The sequence below is a fragment of the Ostreococcus tauri genome (assembly GCF_000214015.3).
Source record: "Ostreococcus tauri WGS project CAID00000000 data, contig chromosome 17, whole genome shotgun sequence".
Classification (NCBI taxonomy): domain Eukaryota; kingdom Viridiplantae; phylum Chlorophyta; class Mamiellophyceae; order Mamiellales; family Bathycoccaceae; genus Ostreococcus; species Ostreococcus tauri.
In genome coordinates, this window is record NC_014442.2 from 49,312 (window position 1) to 72,236 (window position 22,925).

A 22,925-nucleotide genomic window follows, 5' to 3' on the forward strand; every position below is an offset into this window, starting at 1 on the left:
GCTGGAGACGGCGCTCGCGGAGGCGGCGGCGTCGAGAGAACGCGCGCTGGAGACGACGTCGGTGGAGCGCGGCGAACGCGAACGCGCGGAGAAAGAGTTGGCGTACGTCCGGGACGCGCTCGAGCGCGCGGTGGGGGAGAAGGAGGCGGCGATTCGGGAGGTCCACGCGCGGCGCGTCGCGGCGGAGACGCGAGAGAAGGCGCTGGGGCGGGAATTGAAACGCCTCGAGCGGGACTGCGCGCGATGGGCGACGCGGGCGCGGGAGCTCGAGCGAACGAGCGCGCGCGATGACGACGATCGAGCGCTCGAGGATGAGGTGCGACGTCTCGAGCGCGAGTGCGCGCGGTGTCGAGCGGCGACGCGACGGGCCGAGGCGGAACGCGACGCCGCGACGCGCGCGCTCGATGACGCCGAGCGACGACTCGCGCGCGGGCGTCGTCGTCCAACGCGGGACGACGACGAGGATGATGAGGATGCGGATGAGGATGACGACGACGACGACGACGACGACGACGACGACGACGAACGCACGTCGAGCGCGCTCGCGGAGGCATCCGTGGATGATTTCTTCGCCGAGGACGACGCCGAGGACGCGCGCATCGACGCCGACCGCGCGCGCGCGCGCGCGCTCGCCCGCAGACTCGAGCGCGTGCGCACGCGCGCCGTCGCCTTGTTCTCCTAGACCCGAATCTCGCGTCGACGTCGTCGAGCGAATGCGTGATTGACCGAATGCGATTGATGCATCATCATTCACTGCGTTCGCATCACTTCCCGACGCCGATGCCCCGGGCGCGGGCGTCGGCACCCGCCCCACCCCCGCCCACGTTCGATGTCGTCCACGGCGAGGAGTCCCCGGAGGCGATGCGCGCGCGACACGCCCGCGAACTCGCCGCGATCGAAACATTTGTGAAGACATTCGGTCGAGGCAAAGGCGCGCGCGACCGCGCGTTGCGCGCCGTCGGCGCGGTGACGGATCGACACCTGGACGAGATGCGGGCGTTTGAGCTCGCGCGCGCGGACGCGGGTGACGACGAGGACGAGGACGACGAGGACGCGGCGGACGGGACGGCGGACGGAGACGCGGACGCGGCGGCGACGCGATTGGCGACGCTGGACGTGGACGCGACGCGCGAGGACGAAAGCGGTGATGCGATGGGTGAAAAGAAGATGACCAAGGCGGCGCGGCGACGGATGAAGCGCGAGGCGGAGGAACGCGAGCGTGAACGGAGAATTGAGGCGGAGAAGGCGGCGCTGGGACCGAGCGCGGAGACGTCGGAGCGCGAGACGTTGCGACGCAAGCTCCAACCGCTCGGGCTCGCGGTGAAGGAGATTCGAGCGGATGGACACTGTTTGTATCGCGCGATCGACGATCAGTTGACGATGGTTCGAGGACGCGGACACGAGGGCGGATACACGGGTTTGCGAGAGACGTGCGCGCGGACGATGCGCGAGGACGAGGACGCGTTCAGACCCTTCGCCGAGGACGGGTGCGGGGAGGATGACGACAAGTGGAACGATTACGTGCGCGCCGTCGAGAGCACGGCGACGTGGGGGGGGCAGTTGGAGCTCATGGCTCTGTCCAAGGCGCTGGAGCGACGGATATCGGTGTACAGCGCGACGATGCCGACGGTCGTCATGGGCGAGGAGTTCGCGCCGGAGGGCGAGCTCAGGGTGGCGTATCATCGACACGCGTTCGGTCTGGGCGAACACTACAACTCCGTCGAGGCGGCGGGACGGTGACTATTTTATTAATATTATTTCAACGAGTGAAAGAAATGCGAGAAGAAAGAAGCGAAGAACAACGCGGCTAGTCGGGCGATGACGCTCAGTTCATATCCGTCGCGTGCGCGAATAAACCGAGGAGACCGCCCAGGACGATCACGAGCGGGGCCTGGAGCAAGGTCCACCACCCCGGCGGTAACTTTACGATGTGCGCGCAAAAGGCGCAGATGAGCGCGATGGACGTCGTGGCGTTCGGGAACGGGCTCAGCGCGCGCACCTTGAACGCGATGTTAAACGCGGCGGCGACGACGAGACCCACCGCGCTCGCGTTCAACCCGGGCAACGCGCGCTTATAGACGTCCCATTTCCTAAATCGTCCCCAAAAAGGCATCACGGCGAAGATGAGAATCACCCCCGGGCCGAACAAGCCGAACCAGGCGCACGCGACGCCGACGAGGACGTTCACTCCGGCGCGTCTCGCCGCGACGGCGCCGAGATACGCGCTGAGATTAAACAACGGCCCCGGAGCCGCCTGCGCGAGCGCGAGACCGGCGAAGAATTGCTCCTCGGTGACCCACGACGTGGCGCGCTCCGTCTTCGTCCACGCCGCGCACGCGTCGGTGACGGCGTCCCTCGCAGAGCACGTCGTGTCGTATTGCACCACGTCGTTGAGCAGGAGCGGCAACACCACCTGTCCACCGCCAAAGATGATCGATCCGGTGCGATAAAACGCCTCGAACCAGTGTAACTCTTTATTCGTCTCGTACGTCGTGTTCGACACGTACACGCCGAGTCCGACGAGCGCGGACGCCCAGGCGAGGATCATGAACCCACCCGCGAGCGGGGACAGGCCCAGGCGCGTGACCTCCTCCGCGTCATCATCACGCGGGTCCGAAGTCGCGTCACCATCGCGCGCGTTCGTCGTCTTCGCCGCCGCCGCCGCCCGCGCGGCTTCGACGTACGTCGCCACCCCTCCGAACGCGATCAACGACGGGAACAACCACGCCCGCGACGCGTACGTCGCGCACGCCGCCGAAAACGCACACAACAACCGCGTCGTCCGCGTCTTCCCCCCCTGACTCCTCGCCAGGGAATCCGCGGCGCTAAAAATCAACGACGCCCCCCCCGCGGATAACCCGGCGGTGAACGCGCGGGCGACGACCCCCGGGCGCGTCAACGCCTCCGCCGCCCCCGCGCCCGCGAGCGACATCAACACCAACCCCGGGTACTGAAACAAAATACCCGACGTTAATCCACCCAAGGTCCCGGCGCGCGCGATGCCGATCGCGAACGACATCTGCGTCGACGTCGGTCCGGGTAAACACTGCCCGAGGGCGAGGAACTCCGCGAACGTCCCTCTGGAGAGCCATTTCATCGACGCCTCCGCGTCCGCGTCCGCGTTCACCGCCGACGCGTCGTCGCGGACGAAGACTTTTGAGAATAACCCGACGTGCGCGGCGGGGCCGCCGAAGGCGACCCAGCCGATGAGGCTGAAGGCGCGCGCGACGACGGCGAGCGGTGAGGCCTCCGATCGCGTCGCCGCGTTCGTCTCCGCGCGCGCTCGCGATGCGCCGAGCTCCATCGCGGTCGTGGGGTCGACGGGCGGCATCGCGCGCGCGCCGGTCGCGGCGACGGCGACGCGCGCGCGTGTGCGGGGCGCGTGAAAGAATGAATGATGCGCGAATGGTGAATGAATGAATGAATGAATGCGTGCGTGGACGCGCGCGCGCGTCCATCGACGGATCCATCGACGCGCGCGCGCGAGCTGGACGTCGTCGGCGACGGCGCGCGAGGGACGGTGGACGCGCGCGGCGTCGACGCGGCGTCGACGCGGCGGACGTCGGTGATGGATGACGTGTTGCGTGGAATGGTGAGTCGTGACTCGTGACGAGGGACTCGATGCGGGAGCGTTTTTTCAAGCGTTTTATTGGGAAACGCACGCGCGCCGCACACCGCGACGCGACGCCGACGACGCGCGCGCGCGATGCCGAGCGCGGCGGAGGACGATGGGGGTGATTTGTATCGAGCGCTCGGGTTGACGCGAACGGCGACGCGAACGGAGGTGGGTGAACGGGTGAACAGTCGACGACGGTCTCGGTGGCTGTTTTATGAATCACCGCGCGGCGCGGCGCGCGCGAGGGGTGACTGACGACGACGACGGCGACGACGACGACGTAGGTTCGACGGGCGTATAGGAATTTAATCACCAAGGTACACCCGGATAAGGGTGGGGACGCGGAGGCGTTCGCGAACATTCAACGCGCGTACGACGTGCTGAGCGACGACGCCAAGCGCGAGCGCTACGACGAGACGGGTACGTTTGAAAAGACGGTCGAGGAGGAACTCCTGGATGAATTCGGTGGCGGCGTTTTCAGGGATAAACTCAAGGAGGAGCAAGAGCGCAAGGAATCCCTCGCGGAGGCGATCGTGAAGACGGAGCGCGATAAGGGGTCGCACACGGCGGGGTTCGAGGCGTGGCTTCGAGCGCGCGGTCCCGACGCGAGCAAAACCTTGGGCGTAGACGACATGATCGATCGATTCGGCGTGAACAAGGGTTCGTACGATGAAGTTATTTTACCGAAGATTCGAGCCTATCGCGTCGGCGCGTCCGCGCCAGGGAAGTTTGAGCTGAGCTCGGAGGCGATTCCGCCCACGCTCGAGTGGGGCGAGGTCCTCGTGAACATCCGCGTGGCGCCGATCAATCCCGCGGACGTCGACGCGAGCGCGATGGCGAAGCGCGGGAAGTTCCCGTACATCGCCGGTTCCGACGGCGTCGCCACGGTCGTGAAAGTCGGCGCCGGGGTGAAATCTCTGAACGAAGGAGACTGGGTGTTTCCGTACGCCGGCGATCTCGGAACCTGGCGCTCGCTCGCGGTTTGGAAAGAGAAGGATCTGATCAAGATTCCCTCGGACATTCTCCCGTTCGAACACGCGGCGATGATTCGCGAGATGTGCGTCGCGTATCGCCTGCTCGAGGATTTCGGAAGCCTCAAGCCCGGAGACGCGGTCGTTCTCAACGCGGCGACGTCCACCGTCGGCCAGTGCGTCGTGCAGCTGTGCTCGATGCTCAAGTTACGAGCGATCGCGATCGTGCGCGAACGCAAGGATTTCGAAAAGACGGAGGCTTGGTTGAAGTCGCTCGGTGCTTCCGAAGTGCTCAAGGACGAGGGATCGCTCGCGCGCGAGTTGACGTCGAGGAACTTATTCGCCAAGCCGCGCTTGGCGCTCGACGCCGTCGGCGGCGCCTCCGCGGTGCGTCTCGCCGAGTCGCTCCAAACCGGATGCCCACTCATCGTGTACGGTAACATGAGCGGCATGGCGGCGACGTTCCCTTGGAGCGCTTGGACGCAAAACGCCCTCATCGTCCGCGGATTTTCGCTCAGACAGTGGATGAGCGATCACAAGAAGAAGGTGCCCAAGATGCTCGAGACGCTCGGCAAGCTCTCGCGCGCCGACAAGCTCGCGATTCAATACACCGATTACGAGCTCGCATCCGAGTTCGAGGAGGCGCTCGAGCATGCGCGTGAAGATTTCAAATCCACGAAAATCTTACTTCGCGTGAACGACATCGGAACGACGTACGACGGCGCCGGCGGCGCGGCGCCGCCCGCGTGATCGACGCGAGCGCGCGCGTCGACGAGCCATCCATTGAGACGTCATCGCGGGAATCGAAAATTACGCGAACGCGACGATGCATCAAAGGTGCGAACGATCTATGAAATAAGCATGAGCAAGTATGTTACGATTATAACATCTTCCCCTCTTGAATGAACCGAAAAAGACGTCTCTCCCACCCGCGCGCGGTCGCGACGAATGGCGCCCCGACCACCGGGTTCGCGACACTCGATGACGACGTCATTCACATCAAACGCGTGTTCGACGCAAAGTCAACCATCACCTCACCTCGCTTTACGAGCTAAACGCTTAGTAGAGTTCTTCCTCCATGTGCGTCTTGACGGTGCAGTCCGACGTCGGGTAGGCGACGCACGTGAGCACGAAGCCGTTGCCCATTTGGTCGTCATCCAAGAAGGATTGGTCGGACTGGTCGATGGAACCGGCCTGCGAAGACGTTAAAACGACGTTGAAAAGTCAGTCACCGCGCGATCGACGCGCGCGCGCGCGCTCGAGACGCCCTCTTCGCGACGCGACCGTCGTCTTATCCACTGCTCGTGGTGGGCACACATCCACGAGAAAAGACTCAAGAAGACCCCCCCCTCACGTCGACACGGCCCACACGGTCGATGACGTCGCTCGCGACGGACGCACCGTGACCTTGCCCGCGCAGGACGAGCACGCGCCCGCGCGGCACGAGTACGGCAAGTCGATGCCGGCTTCCTGTCGCACGCGAAAGCACGCGGAAATATCCGTCAGTCGCGCGTTCGCCCGGCGCGTGCCGTCGACGCATCGGCCGTCGATGGGTGATTACCGACCGACCGATCGCGATCGCGATCGCGACGCGCATCGACCATCATCCGACCCCCGCGCGCGCGCGCCGCCGCGCGCCCGCCCGCGCGACGCCGCGCGAAGACGCATAGAATTACCCCCCACCCATCCATCGTCCGCGCGCATCGAGACCTACCTCAGCGGCGTCGAGGATGTACGTATCGTCGGCGCACTCGATCTCTTGCTTGCCCTCCGGGGTTTCGAGCGTGACCTTGTATTGCGCCTTCACCGATCGCGGCTTTTGCGCGGCGGTGCGGCGGGCGTTGATCGTCACCTTGGCGGCGGCGAACTTGGCGGAGACGGACATGTTCATGGCGGACATCGTGCGTGAGACGGCGACGGGGCGTCGAGGAGTGCGCGCGTCGATGCGCGCGATGGGTTTTTCGAGCGACGTCTCGGGACTCGTCGTCGAGTCGTGACCCACCGATTATACCCACACCCCAGGGTTCGCGGCACGACGACACCGTCGAAACGTGTGTGACCACTTTTCGTCGACGACGACGACATCTCATGGCGCTTCGCGCGCGTCTCCCGCGCGCGCGCGCGTCGACGACGACGCGCGCGCGTCCGCGACGCGGGTCCACGGTCGCGCCCGTCGATCGCGCGCGCGCGCGCGCGCGGGCGAGCGAGGACGAGGACGGGGGCGCGCCGTCGTCGACGTCGACGGGTGACCCGTTCGGGTTCGGTGACGCGCGAAACCAAGGGCCGACGCCCATCGTCCCGGGGTTCGACACCGCGGAGGGTGGGAAGGTTGGGCCCGTGGGCACGGCGGTGATTTCGTTGGTGTTGTTCGTCCTGTTCGGTGGGTCGTTTTTTTTCACGAGCGTCCCGAGGGGGGCGGTGGAGGAGATGGCGCGCGCGGCGCTCGCGGACGACCCGAACGCGCCGACGAACGTCGTGTCGAGGGTGTGACGGCTGGGGGTGGTGATGTAGTGTACATTTTTTAATGTGATATTTTTTGGTCGTTTGGGCTACAGCGCGAGCGTTGTGCGGGCGATTGGTGAGTCGAAAAAGTCGGCGAGCGCGTCGCCGAGGGGCGCGCCGGAGACGACGCCGAGCGCCTCGACCGCGCTCGATGCGATCACGCGCAAAGCATCGACGTCGTCGTTCAAGTTTAGACTTGCGAGTGCTCGCGCCGCTAAGCGCTCGCGCGCGGGCGCGAGGGCGTTCGATCGGAGCACGGCGTCGCCGGCGTCCGCGGCGGCCATCGCGCGCTTCCGCGGCGCCGACTCATCCTCATCCGAATCGTCGACGACCGGTTTCCTGACATCGAGACATCTCGCGACGTGCGCAAAGAATCGCTCGCGTTTCGTCTTGTCTTCTCTGAGCGCTCGAAGGAGGACGTCGCCCGCGGCGAATTCCAGTCTCGCCATCGCGCCGAGCGACGCGCTCGAGTCGTTTTGATTCCTGGCGAACACGTACGCCGCGTCGACGATGTCTACGATCTCATCGATCGCCTTTCTCGGCGCCCCCGATATTTTGCGAACATCATTGCACGCGGAGATGCACGCGAGCGAACGTGCGATGACGTTACTAGCGTGCGGGAGGTCCAAGATGACGGCGTCCACGACGACGCCACGTCTGAGCGCTCGGCACAACTCGCCCCACGTTTCTTCGCTCTCATCCCGACGACTCGACGCCACTTTCGCGGCTTCTCGGAAAGATTCCAACGATTTCATCACCGCGTACGAATCGTTCGAGTGCAACACCGCGCTCGCAAAGGACCAAATCGTCGGGAGCAACGCCTCGTACGCCGCTCGGCGCGATTTTGCGAGTGCGAGTAAACGCGGAAGCACGATTTCGGTCGCGTGCGTGGGATCAATCTTCACCTCGAGCAATCCATCGAGTGCGCCTCGAAGTTCGTCGCGAGCGTTCACGTCAAGCGTTTCGATCTCATCGTCGTCAAAGAGCGAGAAGACGACGGCAAGCGCTGAATCGTCCACCTTGGAGAGCTCGCCCAGGGCGCCGCAGATCGCGGTCCAAATCGCGCTCACTCTGTACTTCACGCAGTCAGACGTCGCGCTCATTCGCGAGCGGCACTCGATCGCGATCGTGCGGAGAGAATCGATCGGAGGCGAGAGCGTTCCTTGCTCGCCACCCTCGGAGACGTTGCGCCATCGAGCCATGGCAACGAAGAGCGATGTCGCTCTTGGGACGCACGAGAGCGGGACACCGAACACATCGCTCTCTTCGTTCTCCGATTCGTCCGTTGATGAATCATCGCGGGTGAGGGCGAGGACAAGGGCCTGCTCGAGTGCTCGACACGACGTCACCATCTCCTCCTCAAGCGTCTCCTGTGTCTCCGCGTCGTCTCGCGAACAATCAATCGCATACGCCGCTCCCAAAGCCTCCATCGCCGGCTCCCATCCCTGCCCGAGCACATCGCCGTAGTTGTGCATTGCTTGTGCGACGCACGACACCACGAGTCCTCGAGATCGAGCGGTGCGCGCGTTTTCAATGGCGAACACGAAGGGCCGCATCGCGTCCATTTGCGTTGCCGAGCGCGTTGCTCGAGCACGTAAGAGCAAACGATCAGCTACTTGTCTCATCGACACCGTGGCATGTAAGACGACTTTTTCGTCCGCGTGTTTAACTGCCTCTACAAGGTGCTCGGAAACCACGCTCCAGAGCTTTGACCACACGAGACGGACGCGCGACATGTTTGTCGCTGCCACCTCTGTGAGACGCAACAGCGCAAAAATCTTCGCTGGCGCGCTCGAGGAGCTCCAAAGCCCGTGTCTAGACACCGTCGCCACTGCCGTGGCATAGGTCAAGATCTCGTCCGAGTCGAATCGCGTGCTCGCGGCGAACACTCGCTCGATAGCCTCGCCACCGTGCGTGGAGACCCACTTGATCACCGCAAGCTCGGCGGGATCAAGCTGAGACAGCGGATGCCCCGGCGTACCGTCGAACGACGATCGATCGGAGCTCACCGAACGATCAGTGGCATCGTTTTCATCGAACTCCAGTCGTTCTCGCATGACGGCGCGCGCAGCGGCGAAATCAAAGGCGACGCCGGCGCCGACGACAGAGCGCAGATGCTCAAGGCGGTCGATGATCTCCAACACGCTCGCCCACGCCTGAACGCCGCCGAGACTGCACTCGCTCGTGGCGAGTTCGAGTAAAGTGCTTAACGCTTCCTTACTCTGCGACGAAATTCCCTGAGGTCGGCCGAATCCCGGAGCGGTAACGAGGAACGCGCGCGTGTTGTCCCTGAGCGCAGGAAGTTGAAGCGTCGTGGCAAGTGAGAGCATTGCTCGCGTGGCCTCGAGCGGCATCGCGGCGTGCGCCGCGTCCGGCGCGGACGTGAACGCGGTGGACAACGCGATGAGCATGAACTTGCCCGCAACATCTAGCATCGGTCGCGCCAGACCGGGTTCGGAGGCGCGGACGAAGAGCGCACTCGCTGAGTCGTCGTGCGCCGCGGAGTCGCCCGGACCAGAAGTCTTGAATAACTCCTTGGTAGACTTCAAGAGCTCAGCAGTTTCATTGGTCGCCTCTTTTTGCATCGATCGTGCCTTCCAGGGCGCTGCAAAGTTGAGTGATGACGTGAGTTGGGACCACGACGTCTGCGGCGGATGTTTCGCCGCCGCCGCAATCTCGGCAGCGACGTCCGTGGCCGATGAAACCCGCGCCGGGGGTTCAGCCGAGTTCATCTTGATCTCTTTCGCGCACACGCGCTTATAAATTGCAGCGATCTTCTCGGCGTCGACCTCAGAGGCCGCCTCCGCGGCGGTCACCATGAGCACGAAATCCTGCTCGCTCATCTTCATCGCCTCCTCTGTGAGCGGATTGTGCGCGTCTGTGTTCAGCATGACGATGGCGAACGCCAGAATGTACGCCGCATCCGTGCTCGGATACACATTTTGATTGCACGCGCAAAATCTCGCGGCGAACGCCTCCATCAACCGATCGATCTTTTGTGCCTCGCCCGGAAGCCTGAAACCACTGAGGAACGCGCGCATGGCGTCGTCGATGTGCGCCCCCGTGAAATCAAAGCCGTGCACGTACGCGCGCATGACAGCGAGCGCATCTGAATCGGGCGATCCTAGGAGTTCGCCCAACGCGCTCGGACTCACCACCAAAGACGAAGTCGCCTTGCTCGAGGCGGTCGAGGATGACGCCGAGCGCAAAAACGCCGCGCAAGCGACCGCGTCCTCCGACCGCGCGGCGACGCGAAGCGATCGGACGTTTGGCTCGGCGTTGAACGCCTCGATCGCCCTCTCCGCCGAAATCTTGGCGGACTTTTTCGCGGCGAAGAGCTCGGACTCCGACTTGGTCGGCGGCGATGACGCCGCCGCCGCGTCTTCCGAAACCGCCGTCGCATCCGTCGCCACTGTCGCCGTTGCCGCCGCGACGGCGGCGGGCGTCGACGTCGTGGACGCCTCGTTTGATTTTGACGATGACGAAAGTTTGTCTTTCGATGGTTTTCGACCGATGAAAGGTCGAATCTCGAGGCCATCATTCTGATCGGCGTCGCCCGCGCTCTCTTCGTCCTCGTCGTCGTAGCCGCGGGCGCACCAGCTCTGAAGCGACCGTAAAATGCTAAACAAACACGTGAGCACGGCGTCACGCTCTAAGATGTCGTTCGTCTGCGCCGCGCGCGCGAGCGCGGCGACGGTGCGCTCGTACAGGTTCGCCGCGTGCAAGTCGCAGTCGTAGTTGACAAAAAAATCAACCAAGATTTGCGCCTCGCTCGCGAGACGACGCACCAGACGAAGCGCTGAGACGCGAACCGCCGCACTCGTCTCGTCAGTCTCGAGCGGATGTAACGCCATGATCGGGTAGAGCGCTGCGATCTGTTGCTTCCACACCGAGCGCGCGCGTGAGACGAGAACGCCGTACGCCATGCGCGCGATGGATACCAATATCCCCACCGATTGCTCCGCCTCAGATCCGCGAGGAACGTGTAACAGCGCGTTTCGCATGAGCGCCATCGAGAGCGGTTTCGACAACTCCCCGTGGAAGTGGTCGAGCCACAACGGCGCCCGCGGTCCCTCCATGAGTTGGCGTAAAATGTCCAACGCCAAGGCTTTGGAGTGCGTCAGGTACGCGTCGACGTCGATCGGTCCGTCCCTCGCCGCAATCTTACACAACATGATGAGAATCTGTTTCACGTCCTCCAAGTGCAAACGACGATTCGCGCTCACGTCTTCGGACGCGGCTAACGCCTCGAACCCACGCTCGGCGCGCTTGAACGCGGCGTTGATTATTTGCGTGAGCGTCGTCTTCGCCGCGCGTCGCGCGTTCTCATCCTCAGCAATCATCGCCACGTGAAATATCGATCGCGTGGCGTACAACAGCGCGTTCCCTCTCACCACGAGCGTCTTCTGTCCCTCCCCATCGTCTCCCGATTCCCCCGACGTCTCCGGATCTTCCGTCTCGCCGCACGCGCACGCCTGGGCGAACCGCGTCGCCGCGACGCCGCACCGCGCTCGATCTTCCCCCGTCTCCCCCCCCCCCCCCTCCCCACCTCCCGATAATTCACCCACTCCACACACCGCGCGCACGAGGCGAGCGCGCGCGTCATCGCTCGCCGCGTCGTCCCCGCCCGCGTCTCGCGCGACGCCGCGTCCGAATCCGCGTTCAATCAACTTAATCGCCGTCTCCGCCGCCAACGCCGATCGTCGCCCCCGACGCTCGCGCATCGCGAACGCGAGCGCGTCCAACGCCGTCGTCGCCACCGCGCGCGCGCGGGCGTCGTCGGCGTCGTCCAGGTCTTGGACGATCCCATCGCATCGCTGGAGCAGCGCCCGCGCGTGATGATTCGCGAATCCAACGCGCGCGAGCACCCCCAGGTCCTCGCGCGCGGCGTTGACGAAGGCGAGAAATATCTCTCGCACCGTCACCGCGTCCGCGTTCGCGTCGGCCATCGCGCGCGCGTCGGCGAGGCGATGATTCGGGCGCGCGTCGTGGGCGATCGATTCCAAAGGTGATTCCAAAGGTGATTTTCACGCCCCGTCGACCGGTGGGGATCCCTTTGCGACGCACGCGTGCCTTTCGATCGATCCCTTTCGATGCGACGCCGCGGATCGTCGCGCGCGACGACGATGGCGATCGCGACGCGGGCGATGGTGACGCCGACGACGCGTAGGTGGAAGGTGGCGACGCGCGCGCGGGGCGAGCGCGCGGACGACGGGGGCGAGACGGGACGACGGACGATGATGATGATGATGATGATGATGATGATGTCGAGCGGGACGACGACGGCGTGGACGGCGCGCGCGCGCGCGGCGAGCGCGAACGCCGGGACGGACGATGTCGTCGATCCCTCGATAGAGGCGCGGAGGCGAAAGATGGAACGGCGAGTGAATCGGATGCGGCGGGTGGACGCGGCGAGTCGAATCGAACGCGAGGCGCGAGACGCGGAAAACGAACGGGCGAGGGTGACCTACGCCGAGTTCGCGGCGAAGAAGAAGGCGAAGATTAGACTTGAACGTGAGGGTGAGCTCACGGCGGAGGAGATCGAGCGGGAGGCGGCGCGGCAGGGTGAGATGGCGCGCGAGCGCGCGCGGCGCGGCGCCGAGGCGGAGCGCGCCGAACTCCGGGAGTACGAGGAACTCCTCGCGCGCAGACGTCGAGAGGCGGCGATGCGCGCGGAGAATGGAGACGTGGGATGGTATCGCGATTGATTTTTGTTAAAGGGACGATTCCGCGACCGCGACCGCTCACTTGAAGACCTCGTCGAAACCCAACACGCGCGGGACGAGGTAGACCAACAACTGTCGAATCGCCGCCGACTCGCCGTAACTCACCGGAACGCTGAACCGTTGTTGCCCGCGATTCTCACTGAGCGTCACCGTGAGATTCACAAACATCCCCCCCGAGCCATCCGGCATGGGTTCAACCTTGAACGCCTTTCCCAGCGTCCCGCCGCCGCCGCCGTTCGCCTTTGCCGAGTCGTGAAAAAACGAGCACGACCCGTTCGCCGCCATGCGATCCGCCAGCTCCGCCGCCTCCGTCCCGCTCAGCATGAAACTCCCTTTATTCTGCCAATCGTACGTTCTCGGCGCCGTCGCGTTCGCCAGTTCCAACAGGACCCCGCCCGGGCGTCGCACCACCGCGTTTTCGCCCAGCGCCCCGAGCGTCGGGCGCACCGCCTTCATCTTCATCGCCCCTCGCGTCTTGTACACCCCAAAATCCACAAACGTCGTCGGCGGCGGCGCGCGTCCATCGTCCCGTCGCGCGCCGTCGTCCCACGACCGCGGCGGCGGCGTGGACGCCCCGTACGCCGTCGACGACGTCCAACGGTGATGACGTTCGCGTCGATCGCCATCCCGCGGTCTCGGGCGTCGATCGCGCGCGCGATCGGCGCGCGCGACGTCCGCGGACGTCGACGCGCGACGAAGCGCGCGCGCGGTGGCCGCGCACGTCGTCCCGATCGCGCGCATCGCCCGTCGCGCGCGATGTGCCGCCGGCGCGCGACGGGCGGACGGGCGCGTCGCGTACTGTGGAGGTATTACAGCCATGTGTACACACCGACGGGTGCGTCGGGTGTCCCCATCGGGGTGCCGCGAACACACACACGGGGTGAAAGCACGCAAAGTACGTAAAGACTAAAGACGTCCCCATCGGGGTGCCGCGAACACACACACGGGGTGAAAGCACGCAAAGTACGTAAAGACTAAAGACGTCCCCATCGGGGTGCCGCGAACACACACACGGGGTGAAAGCACGCAAAGTACGTAAAGACTAAAGACGTCCCCATCGGGGTGCCGCGAACACACACACGGGGTGAAAGCACGCAAAGTACGTAAAGACGTCCCCATCGGGGCGCCGCGCGCGCGACATCGCGCCGGGCGACGCCTCGATGTCGAGCTCGATCGCCCCCGCGCTCGCGTCGATGTTCGCGCGAAAAATCACGCTCGTCCCCAACGTCGCCGGAGAACGAAAGCGCCGCGCCGGCGTCATCGAGTGCGCGCACAAGAAAGGGACGGGGTCCACGAAGAATGGCCGCGATTCCAATCCGCAGTACCTCGGGGTGAAGAAGTACGGCGAGGAGAAGGTCACGGTGGGCTCGATCATCGTCCGACAGGTTGGGAATAAATTCCACGCGGGCGAGGGCGTGGGGACGGGGCGAGACTTCACGCTGTTCGCGCTGCGCGAGGGTGAGGTGCGATTTAGGGTTGGGGCGAATAAGAAGAAATACGTCACGGTGGTGGATGGCGTCGATCGCTCGGGACGAGAGGATGGGGCACCGACGCGGAAGGATAAGCGTCGGGCGATGTACACGCCGCGCGCGGTGGTGCGAGAGGCGTTGGAGCGCGGGGAGGAGGTGCCGAAGAGGGCGGCGACGGCGACGCGCGCGGCGGCGACGGCGCGAAAGACGCGCGCGACCGAGGCGGCGACGCGAAAGAAGACGCTCGCGCGGACCGGGTCCGCGGCCGCGCCGAAGGGTTTTTACCGCCAGGTGAGCAAGGTGCGATATTGCAACCTCTCGCTGTTATTGATGGATGAGATCATGGAGACGAACGGCGTCATCGTCAAGGCGGATGCCGAAAAGTTCTACGAGCACATGCTCGACGGACCTGGCGTGACCCCGACCGAACTCGCATCGTTGGAATTCGTGCTCAACGGTGGCGGCGGACCGTACACGTACGTCACCGACGCCGAAGCCAAAGCGTTCCTCGCGGAGAAGATCGCCCAGACGCGCGGCGAGCTCGAGTCCGACGCCGGCGCGAGGTAAATCGAACGAATCCCGAAATTACCTGAACGCAATTAATATTGATTTTACTTTAACGCACCAACGTCGTGATCGCTACGTCCCACGCGCGCGTCGCGGTCGTCGCGCGCGGGTCACGGGCAAAAATAATACCCATAACTTTTGCGTCGTTACCGCTTACGATTCTGGGTGTACGTCGATTTAGCCCTTCCATCCCATATCAAGAGCACTCGTGGTCTAGTGGTAGAATAGCCGCCTGCCAACCAAATTGGCAACGGCTGGCGCGTTCGTTCGCGCTACACAATGAATCTGCTCGTAGTGAACACTACGTATATGCTATATGCAGGGCGCGGCAGACCCGGGTTCGATTCCCGGCGAGTGCAGTGAACGAGCGAACACGACGAAGAAACGAAAAACTTTTTTGACCTTGCGAAGGCTTTTAATTTTTAATCAAAGAGCTTGCATTGAATTCAGTTCTTCACCGATTACCCATTACAAAAGTTATTACTCGTATCACATTTCGCGGGTGGACGCGAGGCATTTCCTGTAGCAAGCTTCGCACACGCGCCCGTCACCATCTCTTTGGGGACGACTCACCTTCCCTCGAGAAACCGCACGCGAGCATAGCGCGCACGTGAACGGTGGCTGATTCGCCTTGCTTGCTTTTTCGTAGCACCCAACGCACACGCGCCCGTCACCATCTCTTTGGGGATGACTCACCTTCCCTCGAGAAACCGCACGCGAGCATAGCGCGCACGTGAACGGTGGCTGATTCGCCTTGAGAGCTTTTTGGGTGCACCCAGCGCACACGCGCCCGTCACCATCTCTTTGGGGACGACTCACCTTCCCTCGAGAAACCGCACGCGAGCATAGCGCGCACGTGAACGGTGGTCGATTCGCCTTGCTTGCTTTTTGGTAGCACCCTTCGCACACGCGCCCGTCACCATCTCTTTGGGGACGACTCACCTTCCCTCGAGAAACCGCACGCGAGCATAGCGCGCACGTGAACGGTGGTCGATTCGCCTTGCTTGCTTTTTGGTAGCACCCTTCGCACACGCGCCCGTCACCATCTCTTTGGGGATGACTCGCCTTCCCTCGAGAAACCGCACGCGAGCATAGCGCGCACGTGAACGGTGGTTGCTTTGCGATGCTTGCTTTTTGGTAGCACCCAGCGCACACGCGCCCGTCACCATCTCTTTGGGGATGACTCGCCTTCCCTCGAGAAACCGCACGCGAGCATAGCGCGCACGTGAGCGGTGGTCGATTCGCCTTGCTTGCTTTTTGGTAGCACCCAGCGCACACGCGCCCGTCACCATCTCTTTGGGGATGACTCGCCTTCCCTCGAGAAACCGCACGCGAGCATAGCGCGCACGTGAACGGTGGTCGCTTTGCGAGTAAAGCGATTTGGTAGCATCTTTCGCACACGCGTCCATCGCCGTCTCCGCGGTAACTTTGTTTCCCTTGCATCTCTCTGTCGCACTCAAGGCACTGAAACTGCGGCTTCTTTGCATACAAAGCGATTTGGTAGCATCTGTCGCACACGCGTCCATGGCCGTCTCCGTGGGAGTGACTTCGCGACTTTCCTTGCGGAAAATCTCTGTCGCACCGTCCGCACGTGAACGCCGGCAAAGTCTTCGTACATCGCGTCTTCTTTCCGGATGTCTCTCTGATCTCGTTCCACGTATACTCGCGGGTGACCTCCCTGGTATGGCACACACCGGGCTGAGAAAAGTTCATTCCGACGACGCCGTCCGCGGTGTGCTCGTGCAAGGTCCCGTAGTGCGCGGTGAATACCGCTTCGACGAAGAATCCGGCGCTCGCAATCGCGCGCGCGACTTCCAAAATCGACGGCGTCGACGCGCACGTTTTCACGTACGTCTTCGCCAACTCGACCGCGCTCGCTTCATCCTGTCCGTGAATGACCCACAAACTGCATTGAAAATCAGCATCAGCATGGTCGTCGTCGCCCTTTTGGGCTCGTCGAACGAGTGCGTGTCCTCGCTGCATGTCGTGCGCGCGCCCGTCGCCGAGCAGCGCCGTCAAGTGCTCGTTGATTCGTCGCTCTACATCGACACTTTCCCCGATGTACGCGAACACGAGTCCGTCGTCGGTGCGAATTCTGTAGTGATAGCACCCGCGTACGTTCAGATATCGCGCCATCGATCCCGTGGCCGTCTCGACCTTTTCCAAAGCCTGACGCAACTCGAATTCGCTCGCGTCCAGCGCCATCGCCGCGGCGCGAACCGCGTTAAGATTTTGACACGCATACTTTGACTCCGCCGCGTTGAGCGGGGAGGACCATTCTGCGATTATTGGACCGGTGGTACGTCGAAATGCACGTTGGCGACACGCTTCATCATCATCTATGTCGACCTTCGGCAGCCCCGTCGCCGCGAACAATGGCGCTCCTCTCGCGAGCCAACGCGCGAAACTGTCCCGCGCGCACGCGCTCGGTGAGACGCGCGAGTAAATGTCTGAGATGATGCTCTCGAAATCCACGCCGCGCACCGTCTCATTGTTCATGGTCTTGGCGCACAATTCGGCATTAAACACCGCCAAGGTGACGACCGGTGCTCCTCCGAGTCCGTTCCCGGCGGCGCGTGTGACGTATTTCAACGCGAGCGTCGTCGCCGTCGCGACACCACCAGCGGTATCTTTGGGCGCGTCGTTCTCCACCGGCGCCTCCAATCCGACTCCGCTCGCCGCCTTCGGCGCCGCCTCGTCTCGCCTCGCGGCGTTCGTGTCGTCGCCGAGAGCGACGCGTGTCGCCCCCGCCGCGAACGCGACGCGCGCGTTCGCCGCATCCGACTCGGCGTCCGCCTCGGCTTTGGCTTTAGCTTTGGCATCCGCGCCACCGCGACCCCCGACTGGCCAACCAACACGTGCGTTAGCAGCAGATGACGCTTCCACGAATGCCTCACGGTTTCGCTTCCCCAACCCCGCGAATGCATAGCCGTATCCACCGCGGTATCCCCGCGGCATTGCTCCCGTCCTGCGCGTCCACGGCGGACAGTTAGTTATTAATCCGCCATCGGCGCGCATCGAACGAACGCGTCACCGTCGTCGACGCCGTCGCCCGCGCGCGCGCACCGCGACGTGAAACAAATCGACGCATCCTTTCGCGCGCGCCCGTCGTCATCGCGCGCTCGCGCGCCCCCCGGCGGCGCGATGCACGCGCCACCGGGGAACAGCGCGCGCGCGATGCGATCTCGACCAATCGCCCCCTCTCCGCGCCGCGACTCCGCGTCGCGCCGCGCATCGTCCGCGAACGAGACGTACCTTTATTCCCTCGTCGATGTCGTCGCGCGCACGCGCACGGAACGTTCGCGTTCGAGTCGAATTCGCGCGCCGCCGTCGCGCGCGATTCCAATTCGAAATCGCGCGCGCGCCGAGTGCCGACGCGACGACGCGTCGTCGTCGTCGCAGGCGTCGCGTCGCGCGCGGCCGCATCGCGTCGCGCTTTTTTTTTTTTTTTTGCGTCCGCATCGCGTCGCCCCCCCGCCGCGACGCGTCGCCACCGGACGCATCGCGGCGGGGTGTGCCGCTCGGCGTCCGATGCGGACGCGACGCGTCGACATTTTCCAAATATTTTGTAGGCCATCAAGAAAAAATGTGACATCGAGCGAGTGCCAAGGGGTAAAATGGCTAAAAGGGGGTAAAACACGGGGCAACGGGGCAACCATCTCACTCATCCGCCGTCCGCGGTGGCGCCTTTCGCCCTCTTCCAACAAACCAACGCGCGCGAGACCTCGGCGCGTTCGACGACGGCGCGCGCGCGCGGTTCGACGTGACGCGACGACGACCTCGGTCGAAATCGTCGCGTCGAACGTCCAGGACGCGAGACGCTCGCCGATTGGACGTCTGCTAGGGTTTAGAGGGTTGAGACACCCATCGCGCGCCGCCGTCGACGCCGCGACACCTCGGCGCGCCCGCGATGGCGCGCGCGTGAGCGCGGGCGAAGGAACGTCCACGGCGAGACACTCGAGCCCATGCCCGCGGTCGCGCGCGGCGAGCGGGGCGCGGCGACGTCGACGCGGACGGATGACGTCCCCGCGGGGTCTCGCGACGCGCTCGTCGCGCACGTCGACGGCGCGCTCACAAAGCTCGGGCTCGAGCGATTGAGCGCGAGCGAACGGGCGTCGAGTGATTTCGCGCCCAAGCGACCGATGCCGGAGCGCGACGCGAAGCGACCGGGACACGACGCGTGGACGTCGAGCGGGCCGACGCGCGGGGCGCGGCGACGCGGCGTCGAGCCGGCGACGCTCGCGAGAGCGATCGTGGACGATATCGAGGGGGCGTCGGACGTCTTCGCGACCGCCAAGGTGATATCGAACGGGGCGAACGCGTGTAAGGTGATTTTGACGACGAAATCGAGGGTCGAGGCGATGCGCGAACTCGGGTTGCGACAATGCCCGGGGTGCTTCAAGTTTTTCGCCCTGCACGGCGGTGGGTTGCGGAATCACTGGCTCGAATCGAGCGAGTGCGAGTACGTCATGAGTAGTGGTCACCCCGAGAACGCGTCGGACGAGGAGGATGATTCCTCCGTGTCCGACCACTCGTGGCGAGGAACGAGCGGGTTGTCGAAACCGCCCGGATGGACTTCGCATCGAAGGACTCGACGATCGCAAGGTCCGCCCGTGATTCCTCCGGACGTGCACCCGGACTCTGTCACGGATGTCCATGGGTCCACAGCTTTAATGTGGGCCGCGGGTTCGGGGAAAATCTCCGTCATGGACTACTTAGTGAATGAACGCGGAGCCGACGTCTCGCACGTTGGCGCGAGGAAGGATGGTCGAACGCCCTTGCACTGGGCCGCTCGAAACGGACGATTGGAGGCGTGCGAGTGGTTGTTAGAGCGCGATCCAAAATTAGCGAATACACCCTCGTTCGACGGCGATTACCCGTTCCACTTGGCGGTGTGGAAGACGCGACACGCGTGCGCTTCGTTTCTCGCCGAGCGCGCGAGTGGGTCTACTTCGGCGCGAAATCGGTGGGGTTGTAACGCCGTGCTCTGGGCGTGCACCGCGGACGTCGGGAACGACGACCAGAGTCGCAGAGACGTCTTACGCATGGTTCGATGGTTGGTCGAAGATTTAGACGTTCCGTTCGACGTGGTAAACGTAAACGGGCACTCGGCGCTACACAAGTGCGCCATCTATGGCCACGCTAACGTGGTTGATTACTTGTTGGGAAAACTTCGTTGTGTTGATGTTGTTGTTGATGATAGTTGTAGTAGCGGTGATGATGGTGATGATTTGAAGAAGAAATCGATTGAAAAGATGATTTTACAGGACGATAGGAGGCAGGCGCCGAGCGATTTAGCTCGCGTCAACGGATTCCTCGAGCTCTCCGCAGCGCTTCGCGCGATCGAGGATCAAGCCTTACGTCTTCCGGTCGTTTTTGGAGGTGTTAAATCTAAGTGTGATATTGAAAACTAGATATCTACGGTACCTATGGTGTTCTACACGATGTCGACGACGATCCCCACGGATGCGCACGCGTCTTTGAAATCATCCGGCGGGTGGGCTACGATCGGGACCGGATATTCGTCGCTCGGAAACGTAAGCGTTCTCGCGTGCAACGCGTGTCGATCGATGATGTCCGACGGTGCGCCGTATATCGTGTCGCCTACGATCGGTAAACCAGCCGCGGCCAAGTGCGTTCGAATCTGATGCGTTCGCCCAGTCTTCGGGCGCGCCTCGACGAGGACGTGAGCCGCCGACTTGGATACGATCCGAAACAGCGTCGTCGCCGGTTTCGCATCTTCCGGCGCATCCTCAGGCGTTAACACCGCCTCAACGAAGAACGTCCCGGGCTCCGCGTCGTCCCTCGCACGCTTCACGAGTGGGAATTCGATCGTGTGCCACTCGCCCGAGTCGTCCGACGCGTCGCCCCGCGCCTCGCACAGCGCCCAATACGTCTTCTCGACTCGACGATTTTCAAACCATCCCTGCACCTCCTTCGCCCGCGCACTCGTTCGACAGATAACCAACGCCCCACTCGTGTCCAAATCTAACCGATGCGCGACGTACGGCACGAGCGAAGCGCCTTGAACGCCGTCCACGGTCCGCCACCGCGCGACGCACGCGCTCGCGGCTGAATCGTCACCGACGCGTCGTCTCGGCGTCGACGGCGTCCCAGCGCGCTTGTTCACCACCGTCATCGTCGCGTCCTCGTACGCGATGTCGTCGTCACCGAGCGTCCAATCCATCTCGAGCCCCCACGGCGTCGCGTCCACCTCGGCTCGCACCGCCCGCGCGACGGCCCGCGCGTCCATCCGCAACGCCCGCGCGACGGCCCGCGCCGAGACCACCGGCTCGCTTCCCCGCGCGAAGCCAAATCGCATCGCGCACACCGCGTACGAAGTCGATCGCTCGCCGTGTCGACGCTTCACGCTCGCTCGAATGACCTCGCGCTCGACGCGCTCGAAATGCGCACCGTCGAGGACGTCCGGCGCGCACAGCGACAGGTGCGATCGCCACGCCCGCGCGCGCACGACGGCGTCGCAGTGTGGACATTTTTCCGCCTCCACGCGCGCGACGGCACCGTCCCGCGGTCGTCGCGTCGACCTCGACGCGGGGATGACGGCGCGGGCCCGATGCGACGAACGCATTGTGACGCCGCACACCGCGACGGTTCGTGTCGCCCCGACATGGAGCGCATCGCCCGCGCGCGCGCCGAACGCGGGCGTGGAAATATATCCACGCGCGCGGCGAAGTCTCGGGTCCAGCGCGTCGTCGCGCGACCGCAAGGACAGGGGTCGTTGGCGCAGCAGCACCTGGGTCAAATAGCTCCGGGTTCGGTGTTGTCCAAAGCGATCGATCGAGCGAAGGGTTCGATCGATTGGGGGAAGATGGCGTCGGATGTCTCGTCTCTCGATGCGTCGTCGTCCGCGGTGGCGAAGTCGCCGGCGCTCGGGTTGGTCCTGGGCGAGCTCGGACTCGCGGACGGGGACGCGGAGCGACTGGCGAGCAAGGTGCGGGCGACGGAGGACTATGGATCGTTCGCGCTGCAGCGAACGCTCGGGATGAAGGCGGTGATCACATTAGGGGCTACGCGGGGGGGGGTGACGGACGCGAAGACGCGGTGCGCGATCGGGAGGGTGATCAGCGACTCCTCGAGCGAGGACTCGTTGTTCGCCGTGTTCGCTCGACGCGCGAGCAAGGATTTGGACGCGTTCGTGAGCGGGGTCTCGGAAGATTTGCAAAGGATCGCGAGTGAATCGTTAAGTTCTGAAGATCTGGACCGCACGAAGAACTGGTACGCCGCGAGCGTGTCGCCGGCGCACTTTTCATTTGTTCAAAATCAGGTCCGCCGAGCGTGCTCTTCTTCAAACGCCGACACGAAAAATGTCAAGGTGGTTCCGGTGCTGATTCCGGTCATGGATGGGAAATCCACGAGGGGTACTTTCGGCGGTGCCTTAGACGGCGCAGACGACGACGAGGACGACGACGATGGGTTCATGTTCGGAAAGAAGAGCAAGAAGAAGAAAAAGGCGAAATCAACCTCCGCCGCTGCTTCCTCGACATCATCCGAGCCGCAAACAGTCTCCGATCTCCTAACGAAGATGGTTTCCCAACGCGTCGGTTCGCAGCGTGAACCGACGTTCCCCGAGCTCGAGATGTCCTGGGGACAGACGACCGCCGCGGAGGTCGGCGGCGCCGTGTTGCAGCTCGTCGCAGAGGCCCCGGCGAAGTCGGTGGTGATCCTTCCCTCCGAGCTCATTCGCGCCACGATCTCCTTTGATGCCGATGCATCGGGCGTAAACGCCGTGGGCGCACGCGCGGTATCGATCGAACAAGTCGCGAGCGACGCCTCCATCATTGGCGATGACGTCTCATCGACGCTCTGGGTCACCTTTGATCCGGACGACGCGTCCAAGTCCGCCGAGACGTTCAAGCGAGCGCTAGAAAACATTCGCAGTCGCAATATCCCTATCGTCAACGCTGTTTTCGCTCTCGTTCCCGAGATCGAGTCCTGCGACGCCGAGAACGGCCCGGCGGATGCCGTCTCGCTCGCCGCCTCGGTATCCAGCCGAGCGCACGCCGCATTCGTCTCCGATGACGACGAGTGAGCGCATAGACTAGCGTAGTATTTA

At 63.8% G+C, this 22,925-nt stretch overlaps 14 protein-coding genes across 14 annotated transcripts in view; 8 read left to right on the plus strand and 6 right to left on the minus strand.

The window, feature by feature from the left end:
• The window catches only part of OT_ostta17g00275 (unnamed product), a gene marked incomplete at both ends in the record, with an annotated part of 753 nt that extends 71 nt beyond the window's left edge, over positions 1-682 (plus strand). Inside the window, one exon of the mRNA XM_022983820.1 lies at positions 1-682. This exon is cut by the window's left edge and continues 71 nt beyond it. Coding sequence (XP_022840409.1) covers positions 1-682 — 682 coding nt within the window.
• Positions 683-729: 47 nt separating this feature from the next.
• On the plus strand, positions 730-1,740 carry OT_ostta17g00280 (Ovarian tumour, otubain; the record flags this gene model as incomplete). Its single annotated transcript, XM_003083745.2, has 1 exon — positions 730-1,740. The coding sequence occupies one exon, from the start codon at positions 730-732 to the stop codon at positions 1,738-1,740; it is 1,011 nt and encodes a 336-aa protein (XP_003083793.2).
• Positions 1,741-1,825: 85 nt separating this feature from the next.
• Positions 1,826-3,304, minus strand: OT_ostta17g00290 (Chromate transporter, long chain; the record flags this gene model as incomplete). The annotated part of the gene is made up of 1 exon (XM_003083746.2): positions 1,826-3,304. One exon carries the CDS (start codon positions 3,302-3,304, stop codon positions 1,826-1,828), a length of 1,479 nt encoding a protein of 492 aa, XP_003083794.2.
• A 526-nt stretch (positions 3,305-3,830) lies between these two features.
• OT_ostta17g00300 (Alcohol dehydrogenase superfamily, zinc-type) lies at positions 3,831-5,337 on the plus strand (the record flags this gene model as incomplete). The annotated part of the gene is made up of 2 exons (XM_022983833.1): positions 3,831-3,863; positions 3,901-5,337. The coding sequence occupies 2 exons, from the start codon at positions 3,831-3,833 to the stop codon at positions 5,335-5,337; spliced, it is 1,470 nt and encodes a 489-aa protein (XP_022840410.1).
• Positions 5,338-5,646: 309 nt separating this feature from the next.
• Positions 5,647-6,487, minus strand: OT_ostta17g00310 (2Fe-2S ferredoxin, iron-sulphur binding site; the record flags this gene model as incomplete). Its single annotated transcript, XM_022983838.1, has 3 exons — positions 5,647-5,781; positions 5,989-6,057; positions 6,302-6,487. 3 exons carry the CDS (start codon positions 6,485-6,487, stop codon positions 5,647-5,649), a joined length of 390 nt encoding a protein of 129 aa, XP_022840411.1.
• A 188-nt stretch (positions 6,488-6,675) lies between these two features.
• Positions 6,676-7,077, plus strand: OT_ostta17g00320 (unnamed product; the record flags this gene model as incomplete). The annotated part of the gene is made up of 1 exon (XM_022983842.1): positions 6,676-7,077. The coding sequence occupies one exon, from the start codon at positions 6,676-6,678 to the stop codon at positions 7,075-7,077; it is 402 nt and encodes a 133-aa protein (XP_022840412.1).
• Positions 7,078-7,136: 59 nt separating this feature from the next.
• OT_ostta17g00330 (SEC7-like, alpha orthogonal bundle) lies at positions 7,137-12,038 on the minus strand (the record flags this gene model as incomplete). The annotated part of the gene is made up of 1 exon (XM_003083750.2): positions 7,137-12,038. One exon carries the CDS (start codon positions 12,036-12,038, stop codon positions 7,137-7,139), a length of 4,902 nt encoding a protein of 1,633 aa, XP_003083798.2.
• A 177-nt stretch (positions 12,039-12,215) lies between these two features.
• OT_ostta17g00340 (unnamed product) lies at positions 12,216-12,797 on the plus strand (the record flags this gene model as incomplete). The annotated part of the gene is made up of 1 exon (XM_003083751.2): positions 12,216-12,797. One exon carries the CDS (start codon positions 12,216-12,218, stop codon positions 12,795-12,797), a length of 582 nt encoding a protein of 193 aa, XP_003083799.2.
• Positions 12,798-12,833: 36 nt separating this feature from the next.
• Positions 12,834-13,556, minus strand: OT_ostta17g00350 (Plant transcription factor; the record flags this gene model as incomplete). Its single annotated transcript, XM_003083752.1, has 1 exon — positions 12,834-13,556. One exon carries the CDS (start codon positions 13,554-13,556, stop codon positions 12,834-12,836), a length of 723 nt encoding a protein of 240 aa, XP_003083800.1.
• Positions 13,557-13,975: 419 nt separating this feature from the next.
• On the plus strand, positions 13,976-14,851 carry OT_ostta17g00360 (Ribosomal protein L27; the record flags this gene model as incomplete). The annotated part of the gene is made up of 1 exon (XM_022983866.1): positions 13,976-14,851. The coding sequence occupies one exon, from the start codon at positions 13,976-13,978 to the stop codon at positions 14,849-14,851; it is 876 nt and encodes a 291-aa protein (XP_022840413.1).
• A 489-nt stretch (positions 14,852-15,340) lies between these two features.
• OT_ostta17g00370 (unnamed product) lies at positions 15,341-17,809 on the minus strand (the record flags this gene model as incomplete). Its single annotated transcript, XM_003083755.1, has 1 exon — positions 15,341-17,809. The coding sequence occupies one exon, from the start codon at positions 17,807-17,809 to the stop codon at positions 15,341-15,343; it is 2,469 nt and encodes an 822-aa protein (XP_003083803.1).
• A 1,007-nt stretch (positions 17,810-18,816) lies between these two features.
• Positions 18,817-20,265, plus strand: OT_ostta17g00380 (Ankyrin repeat; the record flags this gene model as incomplete). The annotated part of the gene is made up of 1 exon (XM_003083756.2): positions 18,817-20,265. The coding sequence occupies one exon, from the start codon at positions 18,817-18,819 to the stop codon at positions 20,263-20,265; it is 1,449 nt and encodes a 482-aa protein (XP_003083804.2).
• Positions 20,266-20,288: 23 nt separating this feature from the next.
• OT_ostta17g00390 (Pseudouridine synthase, RluC/RluD, conserved site) lies at positions 20,289-21,440 on the minus strand (the record flags this gene model as incomplete). The annotated part of the gene is made up of 1 exon (XM_003083757.1): positions 20,289-21,440. One exon carries the CDS (start codon positions 21,438-21,440, stop codon positions 20,289-20,291), a length of 1,152 nt encoding a protein of 383 aa, XP_003083805.1.
• Positions 21,441-21,479: 39 nt separating this feature from the next.
• OT_ostta17g00400 (unnamed product) lies at positions 21,480-22,901 on the plus strand (the record flags this gene model as incomplete). The annotated part of the gene is made up of 1 exon (XM_022983884.1): positions 21,480-22,901. The coding sequence occupies one exon, from the start codon at positions 21,480-21,482 to the stop codon at positions 22,899-22,901; it is 1,422 nt and encodes a 473-aa protein (XP_022840414.1).
• Between the last annotated feature and the right edge of the window lie 24 nt (positions 22,902-22,925).